General features: G+C 34.7%; 1 protein-coding gene across 2 annotated transcripts in view; it reads right to left on the bottom strand.

Annotated features, from left to right (window-relative positions):
- Positions 1–6954: 6954 nt before the first annotated feature.
- Positions 6955–26831, bottom strand: part of CCSER2 (coiled-coil serine rich protein 2) — a 99043-nt gene continuing 79166 nt past the window's right edge. The window contains exons 7-8 of one of the 2 annotated variants that reach the window (XM_011355347.2): positions 23980–24064; positions 11535–11818 (exon numbers count right to left, since the gene is read on the bottom strand). In XM_011355347.2, coding sequence (XP_011353649.1) covers positions 11724–11818; positions 23980–24064 — 180 coding nt within the window. In that variant the 3' untranslated portion in view covers positions 11535–11723. Of the gene's footprint in view, positions 11819–23979; positions 24065–26831 lie in introns of both variants that reach the window. The other variant, XM_011355346.2, reaches the window with a different exon arrangement.

Genomic DNA, 26831 nt, shown 5'->3' with positions numbered 1-26831 from the left:
AGATGAAGCTTCACTTGCTCGCCCACTGCTCACCTCCTGCTATGCGGCCCAGTTCCTAACAGGCCATGGGCCATTACTGGTTCGTAGCCCAGGAGGTTGGGGACCCCTGCTCTAAAGGCTGGGAGAGGCTTGCAACTCTACCCACGGAAACTCAGACTTACCAAAGTGCCAGACCCTGCCCTTTGCATGCTTCCTGTGGCCGCCTTTCTAGGAAAAGGCCTCATGCACATCCGGCTCCCCAGTCTCCGGTAACTCTGATGTAGCAACTCATATTTAAGAAGGGGTGATTTGTGGGAGGCACACACACTTGAGTGGACACCAGTCTTGCCTAATCTTACCAAGGGTCGGAGCGTGACCTTAGATGGCTTAGGAGCAAACTGGACACTTTGAAGAAGTCCATCCAAGCAAGTTGCCTTCACATTTTGGCTGGTCTATCCGGGACACACAGAAGAGCTTGGATTTTGCTGTGCTCTGTTATCCTCCAACAACTCTCAAGGAATTTTTCTTCATTTAGTAATTATGTGGGGCATGGTGCTGTGGGATCAGCCGACAATCACTTGATGTGACCGTGAGAGTTTGTTATTGATATAATTGGCTCAGTCAGAGAAAGACCATTAAAACTTTTAGGAAATTGATTCTTAATCTTGTAATATATAACGTAGAAAAAACCGAAATCGCAGTAACAATGAACTCGGTTATGTGATTGGGGGCTTGTGGTTCCTGGTGGCTGAAAATGTTTCTATTGTATGCACTCAGGATTTGATAGCTTACAAAAACCTTCTGTTCTAATCTTCTGCCTCAAGCCATTTTGAAAGCCAAAGGAAATTTGAGGAAGTTGGCCTCTGAAAGCTATAACTGATGTAACAGCAAATCAGGGTCCAAACCCTTGTTCCCAGATCTAGACCCCACAGAGCCCTGAGCAACATACACGTGGAGAGGCGAGACCCTTTACAAAAGAGCACCCACTTCAGGTACATGGGGTTGTTCATTCTGGTTGGAAAAGCAAACTTGCTTTCCCCTTTCTCCTCTCCACCCACTATTGGCAATACCCTCCTCTCAGACTATATATACATATAGACAGTCAGGTGTCCCAATTGGCAGAACAACATTGTTTGGGACCACTGGACATTTTAGCCAAATTCTCTAACTCTATCCCTGTTTTGATGTGGTTCACATTAGGGTCCTGAAAATCTCCTCTGGATCCAGCCTGTGTTTGGAGGACCAGAGCAAGGTTCCTCCCCTTGATGGCACCGAAGACTCTTAGGCATCTTGGGCATTGCACATGGAGGTTATAGTACCTAGTCCACGTGCCCTCTGGCAGGCGCCAGGAAAAGGAGGGTGAATGGTCTGGACCAGTGCTGTCTAACAAATAGAATACCAGCCACATATGTAATTTTTTTACCAGCCTAATTTGTAAAATTTTTTAGAAGACATATTTAAATTTTAAAAAGAAATAAGTGAAATTAATTTTAATACGATATTTTATTTATCTCAATATGAAATTATTTATTTCAAAATGTAATGGGTATAGAAATTATTAATGAGCTATTTTACCTTTTTAAATATGAAATCCAATGTGAATTTTACATTTACAAGACAGCTCAATACAAACTAGTCACATTTCGGATGCTCAGCAGGCACATGTGGCTTATGGCTATCTTATTGGATCATGTAGGTCTAGAGTCTATCTCTGGGAGATCACAACATAACTGAGCACCATCATTGTCATTCTCCAAAGTCCAAAGCAGAGTGATGGCTCCTCAGTGATGCTTTCAAAACATAACTGGGACAAAGCACTGTAAATGTGGGAACCTAGGCCTAAAAGACTTAGATAGAGTTTTCTAAGGCCTTAACATGGCATTCCTATACTGGAGGCAATTGCCCATGGAGAGGAAGAAGAGGCTGGACTAAGGCTTCTGTATAAACAGGCACACTTGTTCCATTGAGACTCTAAGTTGTCTTTTCCAGGTAAATGAATGTCTACATGGAGGGCACCTCCAGCATTTTTAGCACTGTTGTTGCTGAATTAATAATGAAGTCTAGGACCAGGAGAACTCTTGTGATGAACTAATTTACGTTTTTTGAGCAATGAGAGCAATGGAACATGTAAGTCTCCTTGTTTGCCTTGGCTGCCAGGAAACTCAGATCCAAGTCTGTTCTAGGTTGAAAGATATTGCCTCAACTATAGCTCCATTATTATCTAGTTATAGTCCTTTCACACTTTTGGAGATTTTGCAAGGTTTCTTTCCTCTGAAGTCTTAAGAAATTCTGAAGTCCTTTGAAAATGGGCAGAGTATGTAAGTGTAAGGAAATTTCCAGATATTACCACTAGATGGCAACATTATATAATAGACTATATTGGCTTCAGCCTCACCCACCCTCGCCATGGCCTATTCTGCTATTTAATAGCTATACGACTTTGAGCAAGTGACCTTTAACACCCTGAGTCTGTTTTACCGCGTGAGAAAGGAAGGGCTGCTGTGAAAATGAACTGAGATGAAATATCCCTCGAGAAGGGGTAATAGCCTTGGGATTAATTGCATGAATCCAGAAACGCTGAAACCAGATAGCCTGGTTTCAAATTTTATTGTGCTATTAAATAGCTGTGAGATTGCAAGCAGGTTATTTACCTTCTTTGAGCCTCCGCTTCTTCTCTGTAAAATAGAGATATTGGTGCCTGCTTCATAGAACTGTTGCGAGAATTCAAGGCTAGTATATAAAGTGCTTAGAACAGGGGAGTACACAGAACATCATGTATTAGCTGTTATCATTGTAATTAACACATAAAGCACCCATCAGAGTATTTGGCACAGTGCTTGCTTAGACACCAAGGTTTATACTACTGTGCCTGTGAGTATCTAGGATGTTTGAAATGGAGCCTCCCTTTGGGCCACAGGTTCTCCTGTGTGTGAGGCTGTAGGATTGACTCCTGGCCCTATTGCTCAGTGGGTAAGGGCCTTGATGTGGAGAGACAATGTGTTGGGTGAACAGGGAAGAAAGATGCCTAAGAGCAGTGGGTTGGATGAGTGAACAGACCTCTTCATGAATGTCGCTGTATAGACCAGGTATTTGGATTCCACCAATTTTTAAACAAAGCAAGCAAAGAATTTACACTATTGTGAACTTACTTTTGGATTCTGGGTGTTTTGTATTTTTCATTGCACCCTGCATTGGCACCGAACAAGGTGGGTCTTTTATTTATAATGGTTGCGTTTATAAATTATTTAACTCTGTTCTTGACAAATAGAGAGCCTTCAGCAAACATTAGCTCTTATTATGTGACCAAGCTTCCTCATTCCACATCAACCTATAGGCCAGAATAATGGTATTTCTCCAGCAACATCTGCACCAGCAGAACTATAGAAAACCCAAATTCAGCATTTCCTCTGAGACTCGTATCTTCTGCAGCAGTTAATAACAAAGACAATTTGGTTGAAGTTAATTTTCTGGTGTATAATGCAGCAAAAGAAGTTCAGATTTGGAAAACAAAATTCAAATTATAGAACTGAATATTCTTTCTTTAAAGTATACCTCAATCGGGCATTGTAATTCACCCCAGTGAAGGCAGCTTAACCTTCCCTATATTTCCTTGGTTTCTATAAAAAGTAATTCCTCTCCACCCCAATCTCTATATCTCTTCTTGTGCTAAATACACACACACACACACACACACACACAAATCAGACATGAGGTGCTACATTCTGTTTTGGGAACATATCTCAAAACCATAAACTCTCCAGTCTGGCACACCCAGCTTCCCAACTGCCTTATTCCTAAGATTCCCTCATTGATAAGGGAAAATATGATGAATTTTATTAAAATGATTTAGGGTCACCATTCAGTGCCCAGGCAGTTGGCACCTGTTGCAATGTGTGTTTGGAAGAATGAGATAAGAAGTGGTTTTACTATTTTACCTCCCTTCATTTTACTATGTCATAGCCATGTTGGCTGGCTCAGGGAAGGTTCTGGGTCCAAAACTTAAATGAGGACTATAGGATTGTGGTGACAGCCATGATTAAAGTTAGAAATCCACAAGAACAAGGTGACCCAACTCTCCTTTCACATAAGACTTCTTTGCTAGGCTCAAAATAGTGTTAGGGGATGAGGTGGTGTAAGGGGGACCAATTATTGAACATCTATGTGCCAGGTACCTTAGAAATGTTGCCTAGGCAATAGAAATGACCCTGCTACTTAAAATAAAAATAACTCTTCTCTAAGAGCACAGTCTCATTATTTAAAAAAAAAAAAAAATTTAAAATGTGTAAGGTGAAGATAAAAAATAAAACCACCCACAATCACGACCGTTCTTACCATCTTGTTTTTATACAAGAACTTATACATATTGGGATTGTACTGTGTTTTGTTATTTTGCTTTTTTCCCGTTATATTTTGAGTAAATATTGTTATAATATGGCTGTTCTTCAAGAGCACCAACTATTGATTTTGTATCTCTCCACTAGAAAGGTCAATTTTTCATGTTTTATTGGTGTGTGTGTGTGTGTGTGTGGTTTTTTTGTCTATGGTTGGTCCACTCTGCAACTTTAAGTAATACTTTTTGCAATATTATCAAATATAAGTCCATAGTCTCCTCTGCTTCTCTCTTAAGTTCTTAGGGAGCTCTGAAAGGCAGATCTGGGAGATGTGGGAGGTGGGCTGAAATAAGCTGCCCAGGTTGGGTGCAAGCCTTTTCTTAGAGGAACACTTCCTCTAAGTTCTGTCTAGCCCTGGATCTTTGAACATGATTGAAGTAGCAAGGCATTGGGAGTGCATGTGTTTGCATCTTAGTATTAGCCTGGAACACAATTTAAGAAATAACTTGCATTAATAATTCATCACAGGTCCTATTATTTTTGCTTTTCACTGCATTTCATATTTACACTTGAAATACCTTTAATTTACAATACAGAAGTGTAAAACCTCAACTGTCATGAAAATTCCCTGTAACTCAAAAGTATTTTGAACTGATCATATGCTTAAAAATGTCTCAAGTTGGTTGAATGCATTATTACCTACTACAGATTACATAATAATGAACCTTTTTTTTTTTTTTTTTAATTCTAACACAAATGCACATTTGCCAAGGAAGAGTGGTTTTGGAGGTATGTTCACATGTCATTGCAAACATCTCTTTACTGGACCCTTATTCTTCTTAGAATTGATGGCTTCCAAGAAAGGGACTCAGTCTCACTCATCCCCTACCACAAGATTAAACCTAGGGCTTAGCACGCAGTAGGCATTTCAACAATTTTTATTTTGAGGAAAGAAAAAAGTTACCTTTCATCTCAGCAGATTAACATTTGAAATGTACGTTCTCAGAAAACCGTAATCACTTAAAATGTTAAACAAAGAAAGCATCAAACTCAAAATGGATGTGTATCTGAATTAATTTGTGTGTGGATTAAATAATGGGTCATGTTTCGGAATCTGGAAAATAGCAATACCCCTTTTATGGTTGAAAAATCAGAGAAATGCCTATTTTTCTTTTTTTTTTTTTATAGGATAGATGGTAATTTGAGGGTTGTTTGGGGGAAATTCACAGATGAGGAAAAGGCTTTTCAGGATGACCTAAATTTCTTCTGCGACTACAGAGCAAAAAATTGGCAGGTAACCAAAAATATGAACTAGATCATATTATGTTTTATGCCTGTACAAGAGAAGGGGATGGAAGAAAAATAGGGGACATAAATTGAATGTTAAAGGTAGACTTCAGAAAGCGAGGTCTTATGGGCTGAGGTCTAATGGGAAGGTGGCTTATGATAGCTGAGAAACCTCAAAATTAAATCCTGATTAAGCACCTAAGGAAAAAAAAGCATAGTAAGAATATCTAATACGGCTAAAGAAGGAGTTCTTGAATAAAAATCAGATTATAAAAGGCCAGGTTTACAAAGGGAAATTAAGGCGTGTAACCAAGAATTAACATAATATAGAAGCAAAGATGAGAACCAAAGCAAGGGAATTAAATGAGAAAGGAGCTTTACTGCAATGTTCGAAACAAGACGGAGAACAGGGAATGCAAAAGCACTCCTGAACTGGATGAAATGAAGTTAAAAATTACCATGGGTCCTTAAACTCCAAAAGGCAGGGACAATGTGTCTTAATCTCTATGACTGACTGGACTACATAAGACATCTGATCAAAATTACTAAAATCCAATTAACAGAAGCCAGAATTAGCTTGTACTTGTCTTTTCTGAGAGGAAAGATATTTTTTTTCAGAGTGAAAAATGTCAAAGGAACAACATAATGAGAAACAACTGAAATGACTACACTTGATGACAGCCTAAAAAGGACAAATTTCGAGTTTGTTTAAGAAAATACTTGCTAATAACTTGAGGGCCTTAAAACTGATAGAGGTACCTTAAACAGTGGTAAATGTCATTATCAAATTTATTACTAATGAAATTTCCTTTTTCCAGCATTTATGTAACCATCTTGGATTAATAACATATCAGTGCAACTTTTCACATCTTATTACATATTATCATATAGTTAAATTGAAAAATTCTAAATTCTCTATTCCTTTTGTTCCTGAACCTACATAAAAGTTCATTAAACACTTCTTGCTTCATGTTTTGTACATGTGATGTTTAAAAACAATAAAATAAAATTACAATGTTGCCCCCTTTTATGCAGCATTCTAATTCAAGGCGCTAATACTTTTTAAGTAACATTTATCCATTCCCAATATTTTTCTAAGATAAAGCATATATTTTATTAAAATCTAAACTGAAGTATTAGATAACTTAGTCTGTGAAAACACAACAAACTGTTGTTCAACTTCTACTCAATCAAGACTTAGGTATGACCAATGTGTAGAAGAGAGTATGTAAAATGATAAAGTTTGCACAAAAAAAAAAAAAAATCAATGAAATGAACAGTATTTTAGATCTTCGTGAAAAAAATATGTCCAAGAAAAAGTATACTGTGGAAGTCAATGTTGACAAGGACAAGAAAATGATTATAATTATGAACTTTATTTTTATTTATTATGCCAACATTTTCAGGAAAGAGACTTTACATAGGTTTTATAATTCATTTTACAAGCAAATTCTAAATATACAGTATTTACTCTGAACTTTTTTTTTCATCAATGGGAAAACAATACTGCAGATATTAAAGATTGTGGTGTTTTTGTTTTTAGTTAGTAATGATTTAGAGACTTTATATTCTTAGAGTCAGTCTTACTTTGTTATGGCAATGCTTTTACCAATGAGAAAGTGGATAGTTTTTCACCAACAAGGTTAAAACATATGATGTATCTTTAATTAGTAGCGCTGTTGTAGACTGGTGCCCATCATAATCATTTATCTAAATGTATTCTTTCAAATTACTGCAGCAGAAAAATTGAAGGTATGGAAGAAACCCAGAAAATATAATTCAAGAATCAGAATTAAGAAAAATAGCAAGGCCATCATCCCCAAGGAGAAACATTATGTATTTGTATTACAGCTATAATTAATTTTCAAGTGTGTGCATAAGCATGCAAACATAACCAACCATCTCAACTAATTTATAAACACAAAAACTAATGCATAAGATTGAAAGTGAACTGAAACTGTGCTGCAGTCTTACTGATCTTCATTGCAAGCCTAATCACCTAATTCGGTGATTCCAAATTACATCTTCAATAACCCTAGAGACCAAGAAACCGTCATAACAACTCTGCTGACAAATAAAGTGTACCTTTGTGTCTGTTAACACCATCTATGCTACAGGAATATTTAGAAATGACAGCTAGAGGATCATGTTCTCTTTGAGTATGTTACTCTCTTGAGTAAAATACTTAAGGGGACAATAAAACATTTAAAAAAAAACAGTGCTTTAATGGGAAAAGTGATATGCTAAGGATATAATTCTGTGAAAGGCTGTACTTCAAACAGCGACAATTATAGAGAAATTATTTTTTAAAAAGCCACGCCCAATAGGAGGCGTTTTGATATTTCAGGCACAACTCCAAGCAATTAAGCTCATTTAAAGTGCAAATCTGGTATATTCTTTCATATTCAGATTTTTACTTGGTAAAATACTTAGTAAGTTCCCTAATATCTAATAAATACAATGAATACAGTCTATATGCCTGAAAATATTGCACAAATTAAAACGAGACTCCAAAAGAAAAATGCTAGAGGGTCTCAGTCTTTAGAAACATTCTAAATGATATAGCTATGTAATTCTTTAATGCCTTAAAATCATCTGCATCTGTACTGATAAAATTCCTTAGGCCAACTTTGAAGAAATCGATATGTATCCCATTAACAGCAAATGTATAATTCTACATACTCTTAGTAATTTTCTTTCACAAATGTGAAACTTAACCAACCCCCAAGAAACTTCTTCCTCAGGACTTGGAATTCAACACTGTCACCATCTTCACTGAAATCACAAGAACTAAGGAAAAAAGTGATCCAAGTTCCTGTGGAAGGGGATTTGGCAGAGCTGACTTACAGAAGCAGTAAACAAGGATTAAGCCAAATCTGAGGAGTGGTCTCTGATTATTTAGGTGAGCTACATCCTCGCCTCATTTCTGATTTAACATTTACTAAGGAGAAGCCTAGCATAATATTCTTGCAGCTTTCCAAGAAAATTGCAGGCCAAGTACTTTGTTGTTTTGTGCAAGCATCCTAGATTTTTTCTCTTAAATACATTATGCTTCATAATTATATTGATGAAATTTCTGCCAAGATTAAGGCTCAACAAAGGTATAGAGAGGTTGAACTTATAGGCTCCTATTTCTGCAATTCATCAGGGAGAAAAAATTGAACAGGACAAGATTAGAATAAACAAATTGCAGAAGTTATCATTTTTATATAATAGACAAAGACATTTCCCTCAGACTAGGGAGCTAAAAATAAAGTAAAAACTTAAAACTTTTCCCTTAAAGATAAAGACCTACTTGTAAATAACATTTCACAAGAGTCTGTGTGTGTGAGTAACATGCTGTTGAGTCCACTCCGACTCCTGGTGACCTTAAATGAGTGAGGTCCACAATGTCCTGTCCTCAACAGCCCTGCTCATCTCCTGTAGACTCATGCCTATGGCTTCTTTTATGGAGTCAACCAATTTCATATTTGGTATTCCTCTTTTCCTGCTGCATTCTATTTTTTCCCATATTACTATCTTTTCCAAAGAACCCTGCCTTCTCATGATGTGCCTGAAGAGTCTATAATCAACTTATAAATCAACCAAAAGCCCAATTCATCAGTATTATATATATATATACACATACACATAAAATACAGAAGTGCTGTCGAATGAGAGTACGATACTAGATTGGTGATGCTCACCTGTTATCAAAACCAAGAATGGTTTGTAACCAGTGAATGGCAAGTTTATTCAAATGGTAAGGGAAGGCTCCATCAAATTGGTAGTAAATGCCTCTTTCAAAATTTCCACTAACGTATTTGCTGTTATTTCTCTAAAAAGGGGCAAGTTTACCAATGTATATTTTTAAAAGGAATCCCTAGAAATCTGAGTGACTTTTTGGCCATAATCCCTTTTGATACATTTTTGGTCAGCTGATCACAACAAAAATTTACATTGTAAAAGGCTATCTATTTAAGACACTAATTCTAATACAGGCAACAACAGGTGAACAACCTAAAGATGACATGATTTGTGTGAACAAGAGGGCAAATTTACTGAACCACCCCCGAAGAGTAGTCCACAGCATGATTAGGTCAGTACATCTGGTCCCTTGGTGGTTCCGCAGCTACCTTCCTAGCACATTAAATAAGCATGTTGCCACTGAAATATCTTCTAATATCTTTGAATAAAACACAATTTCCTCTTTCTAATTCTATTTTTCTTCCCAAATCTACTTTTCAAGACATTGTCATTCAAACATATACCAACATAAAAGGGAAATATGGAAAAGTAAGCAAAACAAAATTATTATGAATTCTAGCTTTCTCAAGATAATCTTTATAATTATTCTCAAAATATTTTAACTTGTTTTGCTACAGAAAATAGCTTTAAATCCTTATGTATGGAATATTTATATCTCATCAAAGTTTTATGCAAACATTTCAAGTCCATTATTCCAGTCCACAGATATTAGCAGAAAGTCAATAAATATACATATTACAGTAAAGACTTAATTTAAAATATATGCTGTGGAACTTTAAAACAGCTATCAGAGTTCCATAAGCCTACAGGGTTCAAAGCTGAATTGCCAGCAAAACTCTAGCACCAACATCCGTTATAAATGAATACATCTTTAGGAACAGGTTGCAAGATGTATCTCAAGCTTTCCAAAAGTTATCCAGTAGCAAAAACAAACACAATGGGGTGTGTGTGTGTGTGTGTGTGTGTGTGTGTGTGTGTGTAAAACAAGATGTTAAAGTAACATATAATTGGTTTATATATAATATGAAACATTTTAGCCTGGGGAATTTGGTAAATAAATATTGAGAATAGCTTGCTGAATCTAGCAAGGAAAAATAAAACTTACAAAGACTTCCTATTAAAAGCCTGATCTTTATTCATCACAGAGCTATTGCATAGACCTTTTATATATATAAATCACTGGCCAGAACTCTGCTTATAGACTTACAGACTACTGTCTTCCATTACCACCAAATCTTTAGTTAAAATAATAACCATATTTACAGGAGGGGCAAGTGAAAAAGGGTGAGGCTCTGAGAACCACAATTAATAGACCTTAAAAGGATTAAATCAGCAAAGCACATTTCTTGCCTGCTAAGTGTAATATTATGAATTTTCTGCTGTGCAGAGGATAGATAACATGATTATAGCCTTCTGTAGGCCTGAGATGGGTAAGCAAACTTCTGCATTTACCTGAGACAAATATACTCAAATACTATGTACTTCAACCAGGATATAAAATGGAAGAGCCCAAACTAGTAGAAGCTTCCACATTTTAATTTTTAAGATTTGCAAGCTTTCAATGGAACCTCCATCATGGCAGCAAACTGCAGGAAAAGCTATTAGAGAACAGATGTTTTTTTTAAAAAGCAAATTGGCAGGTGATGGCTATGCACTTAATGTATCTTTGGTTTAGGAAGACGAGAATATCGATTAGAGGCCAAACAATCCCCAGAATTCAAATTACCATTTGGATTCTGCATGATTTCTTTTCTTTTTGTTAGTGGCCTTGGGATGCTTGTCTTGGCCGGAAAGTTTTGAGGCTCTAGTTTGGGGGTGCTTATTTGTTTTTGTTTGAAAGAGCCTGAAGGGGGGCGGAGCTTAGATGCTTTTGGATTTGGATTATTTGCGAGATTTGTTTGACTAGATGTTAGTTGAAGTTTTGCTGAATTACATGGTGTAATTATTGGTGAGTTCTTACAAGTGGGACTTCTACTTGGAGATGATTCAGAAACTGGAGGTACCAAAGAATTCAAGATGGATGGCTTAAAAGGCTGCAAAGATTTGGGCTGAGACATGTAGTCCTCCGGTGAAGACTGATTTCTTCCAACTCTCTTAGCCTGGTCTACTGTACTTGACTGGGTAAGTGTTTGAAGAGAAGTGGGTATAACAAACTGCATGTCATTAATCTGATTATTTGCCAAATGATAAGGCTCTTGAGAATCCATGGTCATGTTCAAGTTTTCTTCTGAAGGTGTACTCTTAGCCACATCCTTAGTAAATTGCGGGCTTGACAAAAAAGGCTGGTCTTCTGGACCACAGCTGTGTTCTTGTTGCAATCCGTGTGTAATGCTTTCATCCAAATGTGCAACACTCTGACGTATGCCCTGGATTGTGTATTCACTGTGGGCCTCGATAGGTTGGGGTTTTATTAGTTTTCCCTGGGCGTGGTCTGTTGGTCTGGGAAGGCTGCTGGAAGGCTGTAGTACTTGAGGCTATTAAAATTAAAAACAACATTAGAAACAATTTATTTTAGAAATGTCACCCAAAATTAACATAAGTTCTAATTAGGCTGTATTGGTGCTTATTATTTTTTAATATGAGAAATATGTGGGGTTCTTTTAAATTAAAAAATAAATTGCAATATTCAAGTGAATTCATGAGACACATACAAGAGTGATAATGCAAACAAAAATGATACAGGCAGTAACAGCAACAAGATCTAAAATCAAATAGGAGAAAAGAAAAATCTTAAAATACTGATTTATTGTCAAAAAAAGATACCTTCTTTAACTGATTTACTAATGTATTTAAAATTTTACATATGAGAGCTTGACAGAATAGTTTCTATAGCACTTTGGTTTAATCTCCATTAAGCATTCAGACAGTTACTGTGATCTTCAGACTATTACCAATTTTTAAGGTTTTTTTTTTTTTAAATGAAGTTATGTATCACTTAATCACACTTGACTATCGGAAGTATTAATTTGAAAGTGTCAAATTACCTCTATCAAGAATTAAAATTACCAGCAGATAAACGTGACTTAAAGATTATATTCTCAGTTGATGTAAAATTCTAATTAAACAAAAATAGGTCCATACATTAAGCTAATGCTAGCCTACCTTTAACATTCTTGTTGAACAGTTTCAGAAAAAAATATCTTCACAGCTTATTTGTTCTGTCTCACTGCCGTATGAGGGATCAACTAAGGATCTGTTATGGCTGATATATAGAAAACAGATTTATCTTGCTCAAGAGTGAACATCCATTTAATAAAATTAAAAATGATCGGCCTTTTGAATGATGGCTGACAGTAAAACAAATTTGAAATTGCCTGTAACTTGAACTAAAGCTCAAAAACCTACAATATATAGCAAAGTTCTTAAGACCAACGTGCCTTGCACACACTTTTCGGGAGCTCATTGTGTAGTTATATTCCATAGAAATCAGAGGAAACACACATTCCATTATTTTTGTGCATTCAGTAAAGAAATACGAATCTTAAAGTTATCTTTCAATGGCCCAAAGAGTTTATATAGGGTATAGCCTATTGGTTATATCCTGATAAAGGGGTGGTTGCTATAAATGTACACACACACACACACACACACACACACACACACACACACACACACACACTTTCAATTTAATAACATGGGCTGAAAATGTCAATAAGTTTGGCCAAGGGTTTTGGAATATGTACTTTAAAGGATCACTTTTTACTAATAAAATAACTTTTTAAAAACTATGTTAATCCATAAACAAATTTACACAGTATCTAATTTCTCCAAAAGAAAGGAGTGAATCTATTTATACGGTATCATCTGCCACTTCATCTCCTTGACCAGCACTGAGCGACAGCTACCAGGGTCAGCGATCAGGGATTAGATTATGGCAGGATTACCAGAGACTGAAAACAAAATTCACTGACTTGTGGGGTAATGGTTGGCCATGATAGTATAGGGCTGACTTGCTATTTAAAAAATAATAAAGACAATGACTACTCACAATTAATCCAGAGAGTATACTACATTAAACTCTTATTTTAGAATGTTTAAAATAAATAAGCCATCTCAGTTTTTACTTCAAGTTAAATGTCCTAGACTTTAAAGTCGGTGGGCATTTTCACAATAAATCACCATAGAAATGGGTGAACTGTCCTTCAAAAATGAAAGTACTAAAAACACTATATAATTAATTCAAAAGACTCTCCTTGGTCTCCCCTAGGAAAAGAATGACCATGCCACAGTGCTCATACACTTTAGAAAAATTAGTAAAAATATAGAGCAGGACTCTATTAAGCAAACCAAAATCTACCAAAGGAAAAAAAAGCAACCAAGGAGAAAGAAAGGTAGGGCATCAAATGGCTGATTAAATGGGTATTTGTTTTCCCTTTTCACCTTCAAAAACAGTAAGATATTGTAGTCTCATGTTAAAGATTTACAGCAACTTAAGACCTTTGAAAATATCAGTGACAATTTAAAAAATTACTTTATTAAAATGTTTATTGCCGGTAAGAAAAAAAGGTATAAATATGTGCTATCAGCTCAAATCTTAAGTTATAATTTTCTAATTAAGACAAAGTAATAAACTGATTAAAGTAACCAAACCTCCAGAAAAGGGACACTGTGGACTGTATATAAACTATCCATTTGCATTGTTCTGATTACTTATATTACTCAACTGACCACTGCTTATCAGAGAACTAAAATAGAAACACAGTAGATAGGAAGATGTGCTGCTTGTATTAATGCAATGAATTTCTACATCAAATATAAAAGAACTAGAAAATAATCAAGTTTTTAAAAATAAAATTTTGAGTCTAACTGAGGAGTTAGATTGAACAATCCTATTAAAAATTAAAAAGTCTAAACTACCACATAATTACATCAAATAAATCAGTGCTTTCTTAATGATGAATAATGTCTTTTACATTTTTACTAAAGGTTTATTTTAGTGGTATGATATATTTTCCCTATTTTAAAGTTAATGTATTGTTTTATTATTTATTTGAAAACTAGTTTGGAAATTCTACTACTGTAAAGAAAAAAGTCTTTAGAAGAGCAAAGAAATGACTAGAGCAAGAACCAAGGAATCAACTTGCTCCTGAGAGGTAAAAGATTGGGTAGAATTGGTTACCCACTAAGGACTGGATTGTCATTAATTACCTGCTAGTAAGTTGAACAACAAGCTGCCTCTTAACATCCAGCAAGCAAAGCAGAGATGTGTTTTGATAGCTTGTTGCCTGAAGTACAATTTCCCCAAACTCTAAACACTCAACTGTATTAATATAAAGGCAAAATGTTAACAATTCATCTTGCCCACATTCACTACTGCTTCTATGCCCTCAGACATCGTTAGAATACATTCTACATATAAAAAGAAAGAACCCATGTTCTCATGGATAAGAACAATAGGAAGGAATATCAAAGACCATTTACACATTTTTACAAATGTCTATGACGTATCACGCACTGCACTAGGTATAAGATAATATGGTATTCCTGTGATTGAGAGGTCTAGTGAGAGATAGATAACCAAATGATGAGACCATGTCTCAAGCATAAACAACAGAGGGGAATAAAAAGAAAACATATGCCAAATTAGATAGAGGTTGCAGAGGGCATCCGAGAATCACAAACATCTGAAGATGAGTAGGAGTTTGTCAAGACAAAAAGGTAAAACACTCAATTTAGGGGACCAGTACAGAGCACAGAGGCAAAAAAAAAAAAAAAAAAAAAGAACACGGTATGTTCTAGTAACTTCAATTTGTTAGACTGAATTTGGAGAGCACAGTGCTGGTGAAAAGCGTAGGCAATGGCCAGCCTATAAAGGAACTCACGTCAGACTAAACAGGTCTGACTTATGGTGCAGATAATGAGAGACGCTGATGAATTTTAAGCAGCAGAATCATTAAGATCTGATGTGTATTTTAGAATGTCACTCTAGTGGAATCAGTGACAAATGTAAGGGGAGGGGATGACATTGTAAACTGAATAGCCAGGTAATATGCTACTGCTAACAGCCCAGGCGATAAATCATGGGGGTCTACAATTAGGATAACTAAAAGAAAAACTAGAAATAATTGAAAGAAATTTTGAAGTTGGGACACACAAAGGTTGTTTGGGAGGAATTTAAGATGAGTTCCATGTTTCTGGCTTTGGAGATGCAAGATGAGGAACTGCTGTGTATCAAAATTAATTAATTAATTAATTAATTAAAGGCCTCTGGGGAAGTTGCCCATTTATTTCATAGCCTCGGCTGCCCATAAGACTCAGGGCAAAAGGAATCCATGCCCCCACTACTGAGGGGGCTTCAGGAAACGCTAATAGTCACAAATAAGTAGAACTTTAGTACTATTCCATCCTTGCAACTTGTAGAAGGATTTGTTACTAAAGCTTTAAAATGTGGACCCATCCCCAGACATAAGGAGTCAAGTACTTCTAACTGGAATAAGTAACTTCAAGTCTTACTTTAGTTAGATATATATACTTCAGCACACTATTCTGAGAATTCTCAGATGCAATAGTTACAAGTGTCAAGGTAAAGAGTGCCAGCAATTCATAGGCATCTTCAGTGATTACTTTAGGCTGCTTACAAAGATAACAGTGACTACGGCTCCTTACAGGCGTGTACCACGCTTTATTCATTTTTCACTGTTGAAGATGGTATGTCCAGTATTTGGTACGTAGTAGCAATTTTATATATTTTTTTCTTGGTATTATTATTAAATACATTTTAAAGGTTTTCTTGGTATTATTATTAAATACATTTTAAAGGTTTCTTGGTATTATTATTAAATACATTTTAAAGGTTAAAAGAAAGATGGAAATGGCACTATCTGTAACATGTCTGCAATATATATATATATGTTGCTAGATAAATAAATGAATATTAGTGAGTGGTATATTCCAAAATTGCTTCTTTGGTAATAAATTACCAAAATGATACTTTACTATTAGGTCAATGATGCAGTACTAATAGTCAAATAAAAACAAGTATAAAAAAACACTAATGAAAAAAATCTTATAATAGAAAAAAATTCTTTCTCTAAATAAGTTTGGGGTTAGCTTAATGATTCATGTTTAGAAAGATAGAGCATCTCTCATAATGGCCTATCAACAAAGCCACATATTCTTTTTACTTGGAGAGTAGACATTTCTGGATAAAATGAGCTGTGAAAACTGTTTTAACAAGCATTGAACTATTTTCCATTTCTGATTCTAATAATTAAATATATTTTACATTATACATGTAAATACTTAGTAGAAGATCTCCTAGCATATCAAAATTGCTCAATAAATACTAGCTATGATTATTAAAAATTATAAAAATGATGAATTTAAATTATGGTCTTTTTGTAACTAGGTCTTAAAGAAAGAAAGGCAAGTTCCATAGCAGTATAATAATATATTAGTTACTACAGAATAAGAGGTTTCTAGGCTCCAAGTACATATTTCAATAATGTCAGTCACATCTAAATGTTTTAAATCCATAGCAGGCATATCTGATGTGACACAGAAGCCTCCTTAAGTGTTCTTCTAGAGATAAACCAGAGCTAGACCATGCAAAGTTTATTAAAAATTTACATATGGCTATATGAAGGAGCTAGTACAACTTCATATAGCCATATGAAGGAGTTAGCTGTACAATTCTCTCAAAGTGGAGTCGGATTGATTTGGGTTTGAGTCCTAGGTCTATCACTTATTATTGGTGAGATACCGGGTAAATTATCTTACTACTATGAAATGAAATTTCATAATTTATAAAATGAGGATAATAGCAGTATCTATACCTAATCAAATTATTATAAATAATAATAACATGCATACAAAGTGCTTAGTATGCCTGATACACTACGAATACTTGAGAAATGTTATACTCTGGGCTCTGAGAGAAGAGGGTTTCCCTTCTTTCCAAAGGCAGACAGCCAAACTCTAAGTTTGCATGTATGATCTCTAACTATCACAAGACCCTAGGCGAAAGGTAATGTCTTCTTTTAGTAAATGAGTAAGTTGAGGTTAAATGAACTTAAGTAACATGTCCAAATTCACACACTTTAGCAAATGGCAAAGCCAAAATTTGAACCAACAGAGAATTTTAAATGCAGTGCTAAACACTTTATTATTCTGTGCTATTTGGGTAATTCTAAGGAGTTCGTAGACTTTCAGAATATGCAATATAGCTAGATGATTATTTTAAAAACTCAATAGCATATCCAGTACCAACATACAGGTACCATCTTTCCAGGATAATGCCCTATTTCCTTCTTAGCTGATCTATCTATCCTACACAGCATAACTCTCAGACACCAAACTCGAACCACTATTTGGGGAAAAAATGGTTCCAAGTGACCTACTTGAAGAAATACACTGAACATAAGAAAAGGCAAATTAGCATTCATCACTAAGAAAAACTTCACCTTCACCATTGCATACCACTTCAAAGATTTCTAGCATTACCATAAGAAAAAATACTTCTACCAGTTTCTGTAAACATTCTTGTTCTAGAATCACCAACAATACAATGGCTGCTAGAAACATCAAGTTCTGAGGGAGTAAAATATGTCAAAGTGTGTAAGGTAGAAAGCAGTAAATATTCTCAAGTATAATAATGCTACTGCACAACAGAAACAGGAATTACCTAAAATTGTTTTCTTGGTGTTATTATTAAATACATTTTAAAGGTTAAAAGAAAGGTGGTAATGGCACGCACCATCTGTAACATGCCTGTAATTTCATGCAGGCTCTGACATGCATCATGCAAACTAAAACAAAAAACAAAAACAAAAACAAAAAAGTGACTGAGGAAGGTGGTAGGAAAAAATGTGAAATTGTACTGTACCACGCTTTGTCAGAGAAGTAATGGACTAACTTCTCAACTCCTTGCCAATGGCATAATGGGAGAGCAGAGACAAGAAAAAGACAGGACAATGGTGTCAGAGACTACACACAACACCAAGGAATTGCCATGACTGGGTAGCAGCCAACAGTATCTGCTTGGCTTTTGTTGTGTTTTTCTAGGCATCATTATTTATGAAAACATATTTTAATAGATTTATACTTTCTTGATAAAGTGTTATACTTTCTTGCAAATTAATACAAATATTCATATCCATAGAACTGTATCTGTAAAACTTCTCCCACTTAAAAGGAATCACTTGAAGAATTTTACCAAATTAATTGCAGAAAAATTTTGGCACAATTTAATATTCATACTCCAAAGATATAACAACGTTTAGCTAAATGTAATCCCTTAAGAAGGAAGTAGAAATTATTTTTAATAATTTCAGTCTTCCACATTTTCAATACAACTCAATATTTGTCAGTTTATGTTTATGACTGTTGCTGCATTAAAGAGCAATAAAAGTATAATCTGATCTTCATGTACCTCTTAAATATTATGTTCTAAATTTTAAGTGAGCCTCCACACATCATTGTAGACATGGAAGACATAACTGGAGCCCTAGCATAACAACAGTGGTCCCCCTGCCTTATCCGCAGTTTCGCTTTCCATAGTTTCAGTTACCTGTGGTCTCAGTTACCTGCAATCAACCATGGTCTGAAAATATGAAATGAAAAATTCCAGAAATAAATAATTCATAAGTTTTAAATTGTGTGCTGTTGTAAGTAGCATGTTGAAATCTTGTGCCATCTTGCTCCATACTACTCAGGACATGAATTATCTCTTTGTCCAGCATATCAATGCTTTATATGCTACCTGTTAGGTAGTCACTTAGTATTGGTTATCAGATCGACTGTCATGGTACCATAGTGCTTGTATTCAAGTAACCCTTAATTTACTTAATAATGGCCCCAAAGCACAAGAGTCGTGATGCTGGCAATGCGGATATGCCAAAGAGAAGCCATAAAGTGCTTCCTCCTTAAGCTGAAAGGAAGAAAAACAGTATACATAGGGTTTGGTGCTATCCGTGGTTTCAGGCATCCACTGGGGGTCTTGGAAAGTATTCCTGAAGATGAGGGGGAACTACTTACTGTAGATTAAACAAATTCTGCTCTATAATTCACATGAACCCAATCACAGCTTCTAATGTTTCTTGGGAACCAGGAATGCTCTTATTTCCCTATATCTCAGAATGGTGCCTCTTGATCTCAGAGAACTTAGAAAAGATACCTGATAAATATAAATTATAAATAAACGAAGTCTGAAATAAGGAGTTCGATGGCTCTTCTAAAGTGATCATTAACTGCTTTTACTAACTATCACAGTGGGTGACTGTGGCTTAAGTAAGCATTTACTACATAGGCATAATCAGTATGAGATGCTTAATTTTCTTGGGTCTATATATCTCTAAGACACAGAACCCATCGGCATCTACCTCTGAGATATAGAGTAGTTCAGAAAACAAAACTAATAGCATACTAGACATTTCCACTGGTATGAAAATATACATGGTGTATTTATGCAGAGTAGGATACTGCAGGTACTAGGTATAGCAACAAATACAGCTGACCAAAGAATCCCACTATCTGCAGAGCAGGTTTTTATAAAAGGCTTATACAGAAGACAGTAACTGGAGTGTTTCTCATAATTGTAAGGTGTTGAGAGAGAAACTAACTCATGTCTAGGTTTATAGGATAGCTTACTGGACCATGATTTTTATGTGCATTTCTAGTCATTTGACCAAACGGTACTTGAATTAGCTGTAAAAATGGACACAGTACCATATTCTATATTAACCACACTTCAAAAAAGATGGCTTACTGTAAAATTTTGTTCAGTTTTTACTGAGTTATCCTAGATTCCATCTCGCTGAAAATTATTTTACTTTTATGAAAAGTCACTCCCAGAGCTAATTTCTCATTAAAACACTGAAGCGAATGTGCTCCTTATATATAAAATTAATTACAGTCACTTGGTGGAGCCAGATTGAGCCACTTTAATGGATACCTTATGAGCATGTTTGACAGTTCAACAATACACATCAAGTGTCTCTAGAAAGTGCACACCCTTTAATTAAGTAACATCCTTCTAGGAATCTACTTAAGTAAAGAGAGATGTTGACACTAAGCTATGTACAAGAATGACCTGAACTGCAATAATATCTCTCTATTTAATAGGCAGAAATTGAAACAATATCAATGTCCAACAACAGCAAGATTAAATAAATTAGAAAATATCCACAAAATGTAATATTGTGAAGCCATTAAAATGATATTTTCAAGAAATATTTACTATATGAAAAATATTCACATAATGACATAATGTGAAAAAAAAGTTGAGAAGCAAATATGAGAGTATTATACATCCTAAGAGAAAGTACTGTTTTATGAATATTTTATCTGAATTTTAAATATATACATAAATGTGTTGGGCTGTAAACATAGTCGTAAATATTTTTGCTGCAAGGATAGCTGTAAACATTTCATTCAGTAAATACATACTCCGTTGTAATGTAAAATGAATTTAAAAGTATTACTTATCAAAAAAATTTGTGACACATCATCTGAAAGTTTTAAGAGGAGGATATAAGATAATATAATCATCATTCTTACTGTAATTCTAGTGAATACAATTAGTTATCATAATATAAACTTAGAAATCAGGCAACACTACATCAAAAAATTGCTGGGCTCTTAAGATATATGGCTATTATTTTTGGTGTTTCAAAACAATTTTCTTCTTCCCATGTAAGTTATTGCACAGGAAGGTAAAGGTTGATAAGATTTCTAAATTCTTTCAATCAAGGTGTTAAAGAGCAAAAGTTTAAAGTCATTTTAGCAAAATAAATCAGTATATTTCAAAATATATCTTTTGAAAAGTCAAGTATTCGTAGAAGCATATGTTCTAGCAAGAAATGTTATTTGAGATTACCATTAAGGCTTTTCACTTGAAAAAGTAATTATTTTTATTAAATTTTTCTACTATAAGAAAAGTTATCATTTCTAATTTTACACAATTAGAATTTAGAAAGACTAAACCAATTCCAGTTAAGTCAGTTTGGACTAAAGCTGAAGTGCCTACTCATGACAGAAAGATCCTTGTTATGTCCACATGTAGATATTTTCTGCTAACCCAGAGAAAATTTTAATTTGAAATCGGAAGACAAGCATCCTCAAGTTTTGATGAGTGATACACTCAAGAAAAGAAATTTAAGTCAAAATGTCCTGAGAAAGAAAAAAAATACTTAAGGACTAGGATTTTCCATTTACGTCTATTTTTCTAGGGTTATTCTTAAATTCAGTAAGAGCATCCTTGGCCAATGCAGCTTCTGGGGTGACCAGAGCTAAATATTCCATGTAAACATTAATTATTTCATTCTCTACATATTTAGAACAGGCTATCTTTTTAATAGAATAATAATAATAATAAAAAGCCAATAACAAATTGCCTTACTGAAGACTAATGGCCAAGCCTACTCGTCTTCTACATTTAGGGAAAAAAGTTGATGTTTAAGAAGGCATCAGAAAGAAAATATTAATGAAACATATTATATTATAGGAGAACTCTCTCAAACAACTACCATCACTTACAGACTTAAACTGTCCAAAAATCAGCACCAGGAATCACATACTAACTAAACATGGAGACAAATATTATTTCACTGACTATGTTTAGTTTTCAAAACTGCTGGATTTACTCTTGTAATTCCATACCCTACTCTTTCTCTATATCACTAAATAATAATAATGATGATGATTTTATTGGTAAACTTCTTTAGCTATTCTCGGTAAATCCAAAATAATGTAGTAGTTTAGAACATATTTCTCTTCTAAAGGAACCTTTCAAACTCAAAGAGCTGTTAAAAAGCTATGAAAAAGTCTTCTAGTCATCACCTTCCACAAACAGGGCCAGTTTTCTTAGCTGCATAAGCCATGAGAACATAGCCGGGAAGACTCCAATGTATTTATCTTCAAGGTGGCTAACACATTCAAAACTTTCTTTACTAACTTGGAGATGTTGAGAAAGGAGGTTTGATCTAGAAAAGCTAGAAAGACAGATCTTGATAGTCGTGTTGCAAGGCAGTGCTGTTCTATAGTTGGAAATGAAAAACACAGCTCTGAATCCAAGAAGAAAGAAGGAAGAAGTATCTGAAAATGGAGAGCCAACGACTCAATGGAGGGACAAGAAAATTCTAAAGCTATACAAATAAGAAACGAATGGAATGAATGTTTCTGAGAAACCTGTTTTAAAAATAAATCTAAAACTATCTGCAATACAGAATAGTTAACCTTAAACTTCAATCCCACATTACAGCTAGCTGAGGGGAAGGAGAATGGGGGAGAAAAATGCTGGAAGTAAAGAACAAGGGCTAAAAGTGGGTTTCAGTAAATTCAAAGTAGGTGTGTTAATCTGAGGTAAGTCTGTCAAACCATGCTGTTTACTGGGTACAAGACTAAAATACATTATCATTTATTAAAACCACACTTGAAATTCAGATTAGTTCACTAGCAACTTAGTGTGATATCTTATACACTAGGAATCTTTAAATAGAGGAGAAAAGAAATCAACCTATTGAAGACGAGAGAAGTAAAAAAAGGAGGGTATACAGAGGTTGTAGGGGCTAGAAAAGGAAATGGAAGAGAAGAAATTTCTCACTGCTTCCACTAAACAAATTAATTTGCTACTAAATAACTTGATAAAAAAGCCTATATAAACTCTCTGTCCTATTTTTCTTTAAAACAAACAGTACAAAACGGAGAGGCATAATAGGCAAAACATAAATTTCAAACCCTGTCTCAAATTTACATTCGTATCTAATAAGTTTGATTAACTCAAAATATAAATTTTTATTTGAATAAATCACATTTCTTAATTTTAACTGCTTAAAATTTCTCACTTTGGACCTTTGATACTTCACATAATTAAGGATAATTTGTGAAAACAAAAGATATGAATCACAAATCATGGAGAAGGCATGAAAGTGACTCTGACAATATTTACATCTTTTTCTCAAAGTAGCTTTTTTGGGTGACTTTTCAAAAAAGATAAAATATAACCAACTTACCATATGTACTTAAGTACATAATATAAAATAATAATGTTTCTGAAAGCAAATTTAATGTAATCAAAGTTTTTTGAAAGTCAAACGATTACTAAATCATTAGAAATGTTAGTAAACCATGCATATTCAAAAGCCATTCTTCTGTACTTGTATAGCAGCTGATAAATTACTAGGACATATTAGTTGTTAAAAAACACCTTTGAAACGTGATTTAAAAGATTTTTCTTCTAGAAGACAATGAAATGTAATCAAAGCCTTTTAATTAGGAAATATTTAAAGAAATGTGCAATGGTTCCATAAACAGTATGCATCTGTCCATTATACCACTGCTGATAGTACGTGTATCTTTAACATAACTAGATCTTTATTCACATATCTCAAGTCATGGGAAAAGAAAATGCATTAAAGACAGATGCATGTCAGTAGATCAAAGGTCACTGGTAATAGGTTTAACAGCTTTAGAATGAAATTAAGTTCAGAGAGTTTTCTTAAGGCTCTAAGTGAAAGTCTATTTACATGCAGTCAAAGGAAGTGTTAATTGAGAGGAGAGCCCAGGGAGTGCTCCTTTAGCACATGCCTACAGATCACTCTCAAAGGGGAGGAGGTGCTGAGGAGAGACAGATCATGCAGCAGAGAAATACCAGGACGGGGAAGCCAGAGCAGGATAGGAGTGAGAGGCACAGACTCACTCTGTCTGCGGTGCGGCGGGACAGTCCGTGGGATCCCCTGGAAGGAGCCCTGCCAAGGAGAGAAGGAGGGAGCAGAATACCCACCCTGTGTAGAGAGAGATGGGGGTAGGGAGGTATAATAAAAAAGGGAACCGAAAAATAGAGAAACCAAAGTCACACTTTAAAAAAAAATAATAATATAACAATAGTGTTAATGAGAAGACAGATTTCATTTTTTAAAATATAGGCAGCTCAAATTACTAAAAAAATACAACATAATTCTGAACGTCATTTATTTTTCATATATTTTAAGAAAAAAAAATTTTCCTGTAATATTTGTAGTTAATACATAAGAAACAAAGTATTCTTTCTGGTATATATTTGTCATTACAAATCTCTTTTTTAAAGTAGCAGATTCCAGTCTTTTGCAAAAAATAAAAGCATATAAAAGGGAAGAGAGATTTCAGGTATTAAACACACAGACACTGCATCAATTATAAATCAGGCAATAAAAAATTACCATACAAAATTTCTATTTCTTTTTAAATCACAGGTTTTCAGAATAGTAACATAAAAAACATTAGCTGAAGACAGGAGAACCAACACAGCATTAAAAATATTTAGGATATTGTTGAGAATGAGTACTATAACAAGAATGTGACATATAGGCCACAAGTTACACATGCATGCTTTTTAATTTGAATAACTAGTGGCTTCTTAGTTTTACTTATTTTATTTTATTATTATTTTTTAAAATCCATTTATTTATATATTTTTATTGTAAGTTTTCAGCTGTACATTTCACAGTAAGTGTATACACACACATACACACACACTGTATGTTCACCTCCCATAGTTAGATTTCTTTCTGTCACCACATATTTGATCCCCTTTACCCCGTCTACCTACCCATTCCCCACTCCCAGTTTTATTTTAATTACAGATTATCAGAATTAAAATATATCTGGTATGTCATTTACTTCAATGTCTTCACTTTCCAGATAAAACTGGGTCTTCAAGAAAGTATTTGTTCAGTTTCACACAAATATAACCAGATTGGGTATCACGTCTCTCTATTCTTAGCCTCTTCACAGTGACTGAAACATACCCACAAATAAAACTTGAAACACTCACTATCACCAAAGAAAATGAGCCTGTAAATCATCATACCCAGTTTATTCTACAAAAGTATGCATAATTTTTCAGACCAGTTAACCTGACAGAGAAACGATGTATTAGAATATTACTAATGTAGTTTGTTGGTGTTTACAGATTTCAAGAACATCCAAATAAACTGCCTGCCACCTCTGTATCAACAACATTTCTTGGCTCAGTTCAGTATAATCAGATACTTCAAGAGTAATCCTACATTGCTCACTATAAAACAAAATCAAAAAATCCATTTTCTATGTTGATGAAGGGAAAACAGTTATGAGAAACTAAATAGAATTGATGACCTTTAGAATATCCTAGTAAATAAAGATCCTATCTTTTGAAATTACTACACTTTCTCCACTAATTTAGCCATAGATGCTTCGGAAAATAGCTTGGAAAAATTTAATGGGTGATGATTCAGGTACTCTCCATAGCAAACTCCATTTGCTATTTCAGAAAAGTTTTGGTTCAAAAGCTTTACACAAAATAAATCCTCAACCAAGAAGGACTATAAACTTCCTTCCCTATTAGTTTTACCAGGGCCAAATTTCTACTCATTGCACTGAGTAAAGAAACTTTCAGATAGGGATTTTGTAAGGTAAACCAGCAGTCAGAGATTCCTTCTCAAAGAAATAAGTTCTCTCTGGAGATCTGTGGAAATAGTACTCACTGGGAGTCAGGGGAACTGTTTTTCCTTGGATCTTCCATAAGCCTTGTAGCTTTGAGAAAGCCACTGATCTTCTGTGAGCCTCAGTTTCTTCATCTGTAAGATGCAGGGTTGGAATGTGCTACAGGCTGAATATCTACGTCCCTATAAAATTTCATATGTTGAAACCTATTTCCCTGTGTGATGGTTTAAAGGTGGAGCCTTTAAAGAAGAGACAAGGTCATAAGCGTGGAGTGCTCATGAATGGAATTTAGTGCTCTTAGAAATCTCAGAGAGCTTCCTGTGAGAAGCCTGCTGGTCTATGAACCAGGAAGTTGGCCCTCACCAGACCCTGAATCTGCTGGCATCTTAATCTTCGACTTCCCAGCCTCCAGAACTGTGAAAAATAAATTTTATTGTTTATAAACCACCCAGTCTATGTTATTCTGTTATAGTTGCCTGACTGGATTAAAACAGAATGGTTTGTCTCTAAGAAACTTCTTAATTTTAGTTCTTATAATTCAGTTTATTGCATATCTGTCCTTATTCCCACTCATCTAGAGTCACTGTTATCCTTTAATTTTATAACTATTTATATGGCGTTTAAAAAAATCAATTTTGTATTAAATTGCCCTTCCTAATAAATTGTTAGGTCTTTGAAATAATTTAAGTAAAAGTTCTGTCATAATACCTAGAACCTGGCAGGAGTTTTAAAAGATGTTAAATGTCCCACCTTCTCTGCCTACGAGTCCCCAGCACACAGCCAACTCTGAATAACTGTTTACTGATTTAAACTGAATTAAGTTACTGTGTTTATCTAGGCCTAGATACATATTGTAAGCACCTAAGAATCTTAAAAAAAACAATGATACCCATCTTCACTCCCCCAAGACCAATAAATCATGATCTCCGAGATAGGCCTGATCATGAGAAACAGAGAAAGACAACCTTGTGAAATAAATACATTAGAGCTTTGCCTGCTGCTGCCAAGGGGGCACCCATTGATTAAGCTGATTAAATAGTTTTGAGTTTATCCCTATAAAGGCAAAGAATGTTATTCATTTTATTTCTG

The sequence above is a fragment of the Pteropus vampyrus genome, unplaced genomic scaffold (genome assembly GCF_000151845.1).
Source record: "Pteropus vampyrus isolate Shadow unplaced genomic scaffold, Pvam_2.0 Scaffold20, whole genome shotgun sequence".
Taxonomy (NCBI): Eukaryota; Metazoa; Chordata; class Mammalia; order Chiroptera; family Pteropodidae; genus Pteropus; species Pteropus vampyrus.
This window is presented reverse-complemented; position numbering and strand designations above follow the sequence as displayed.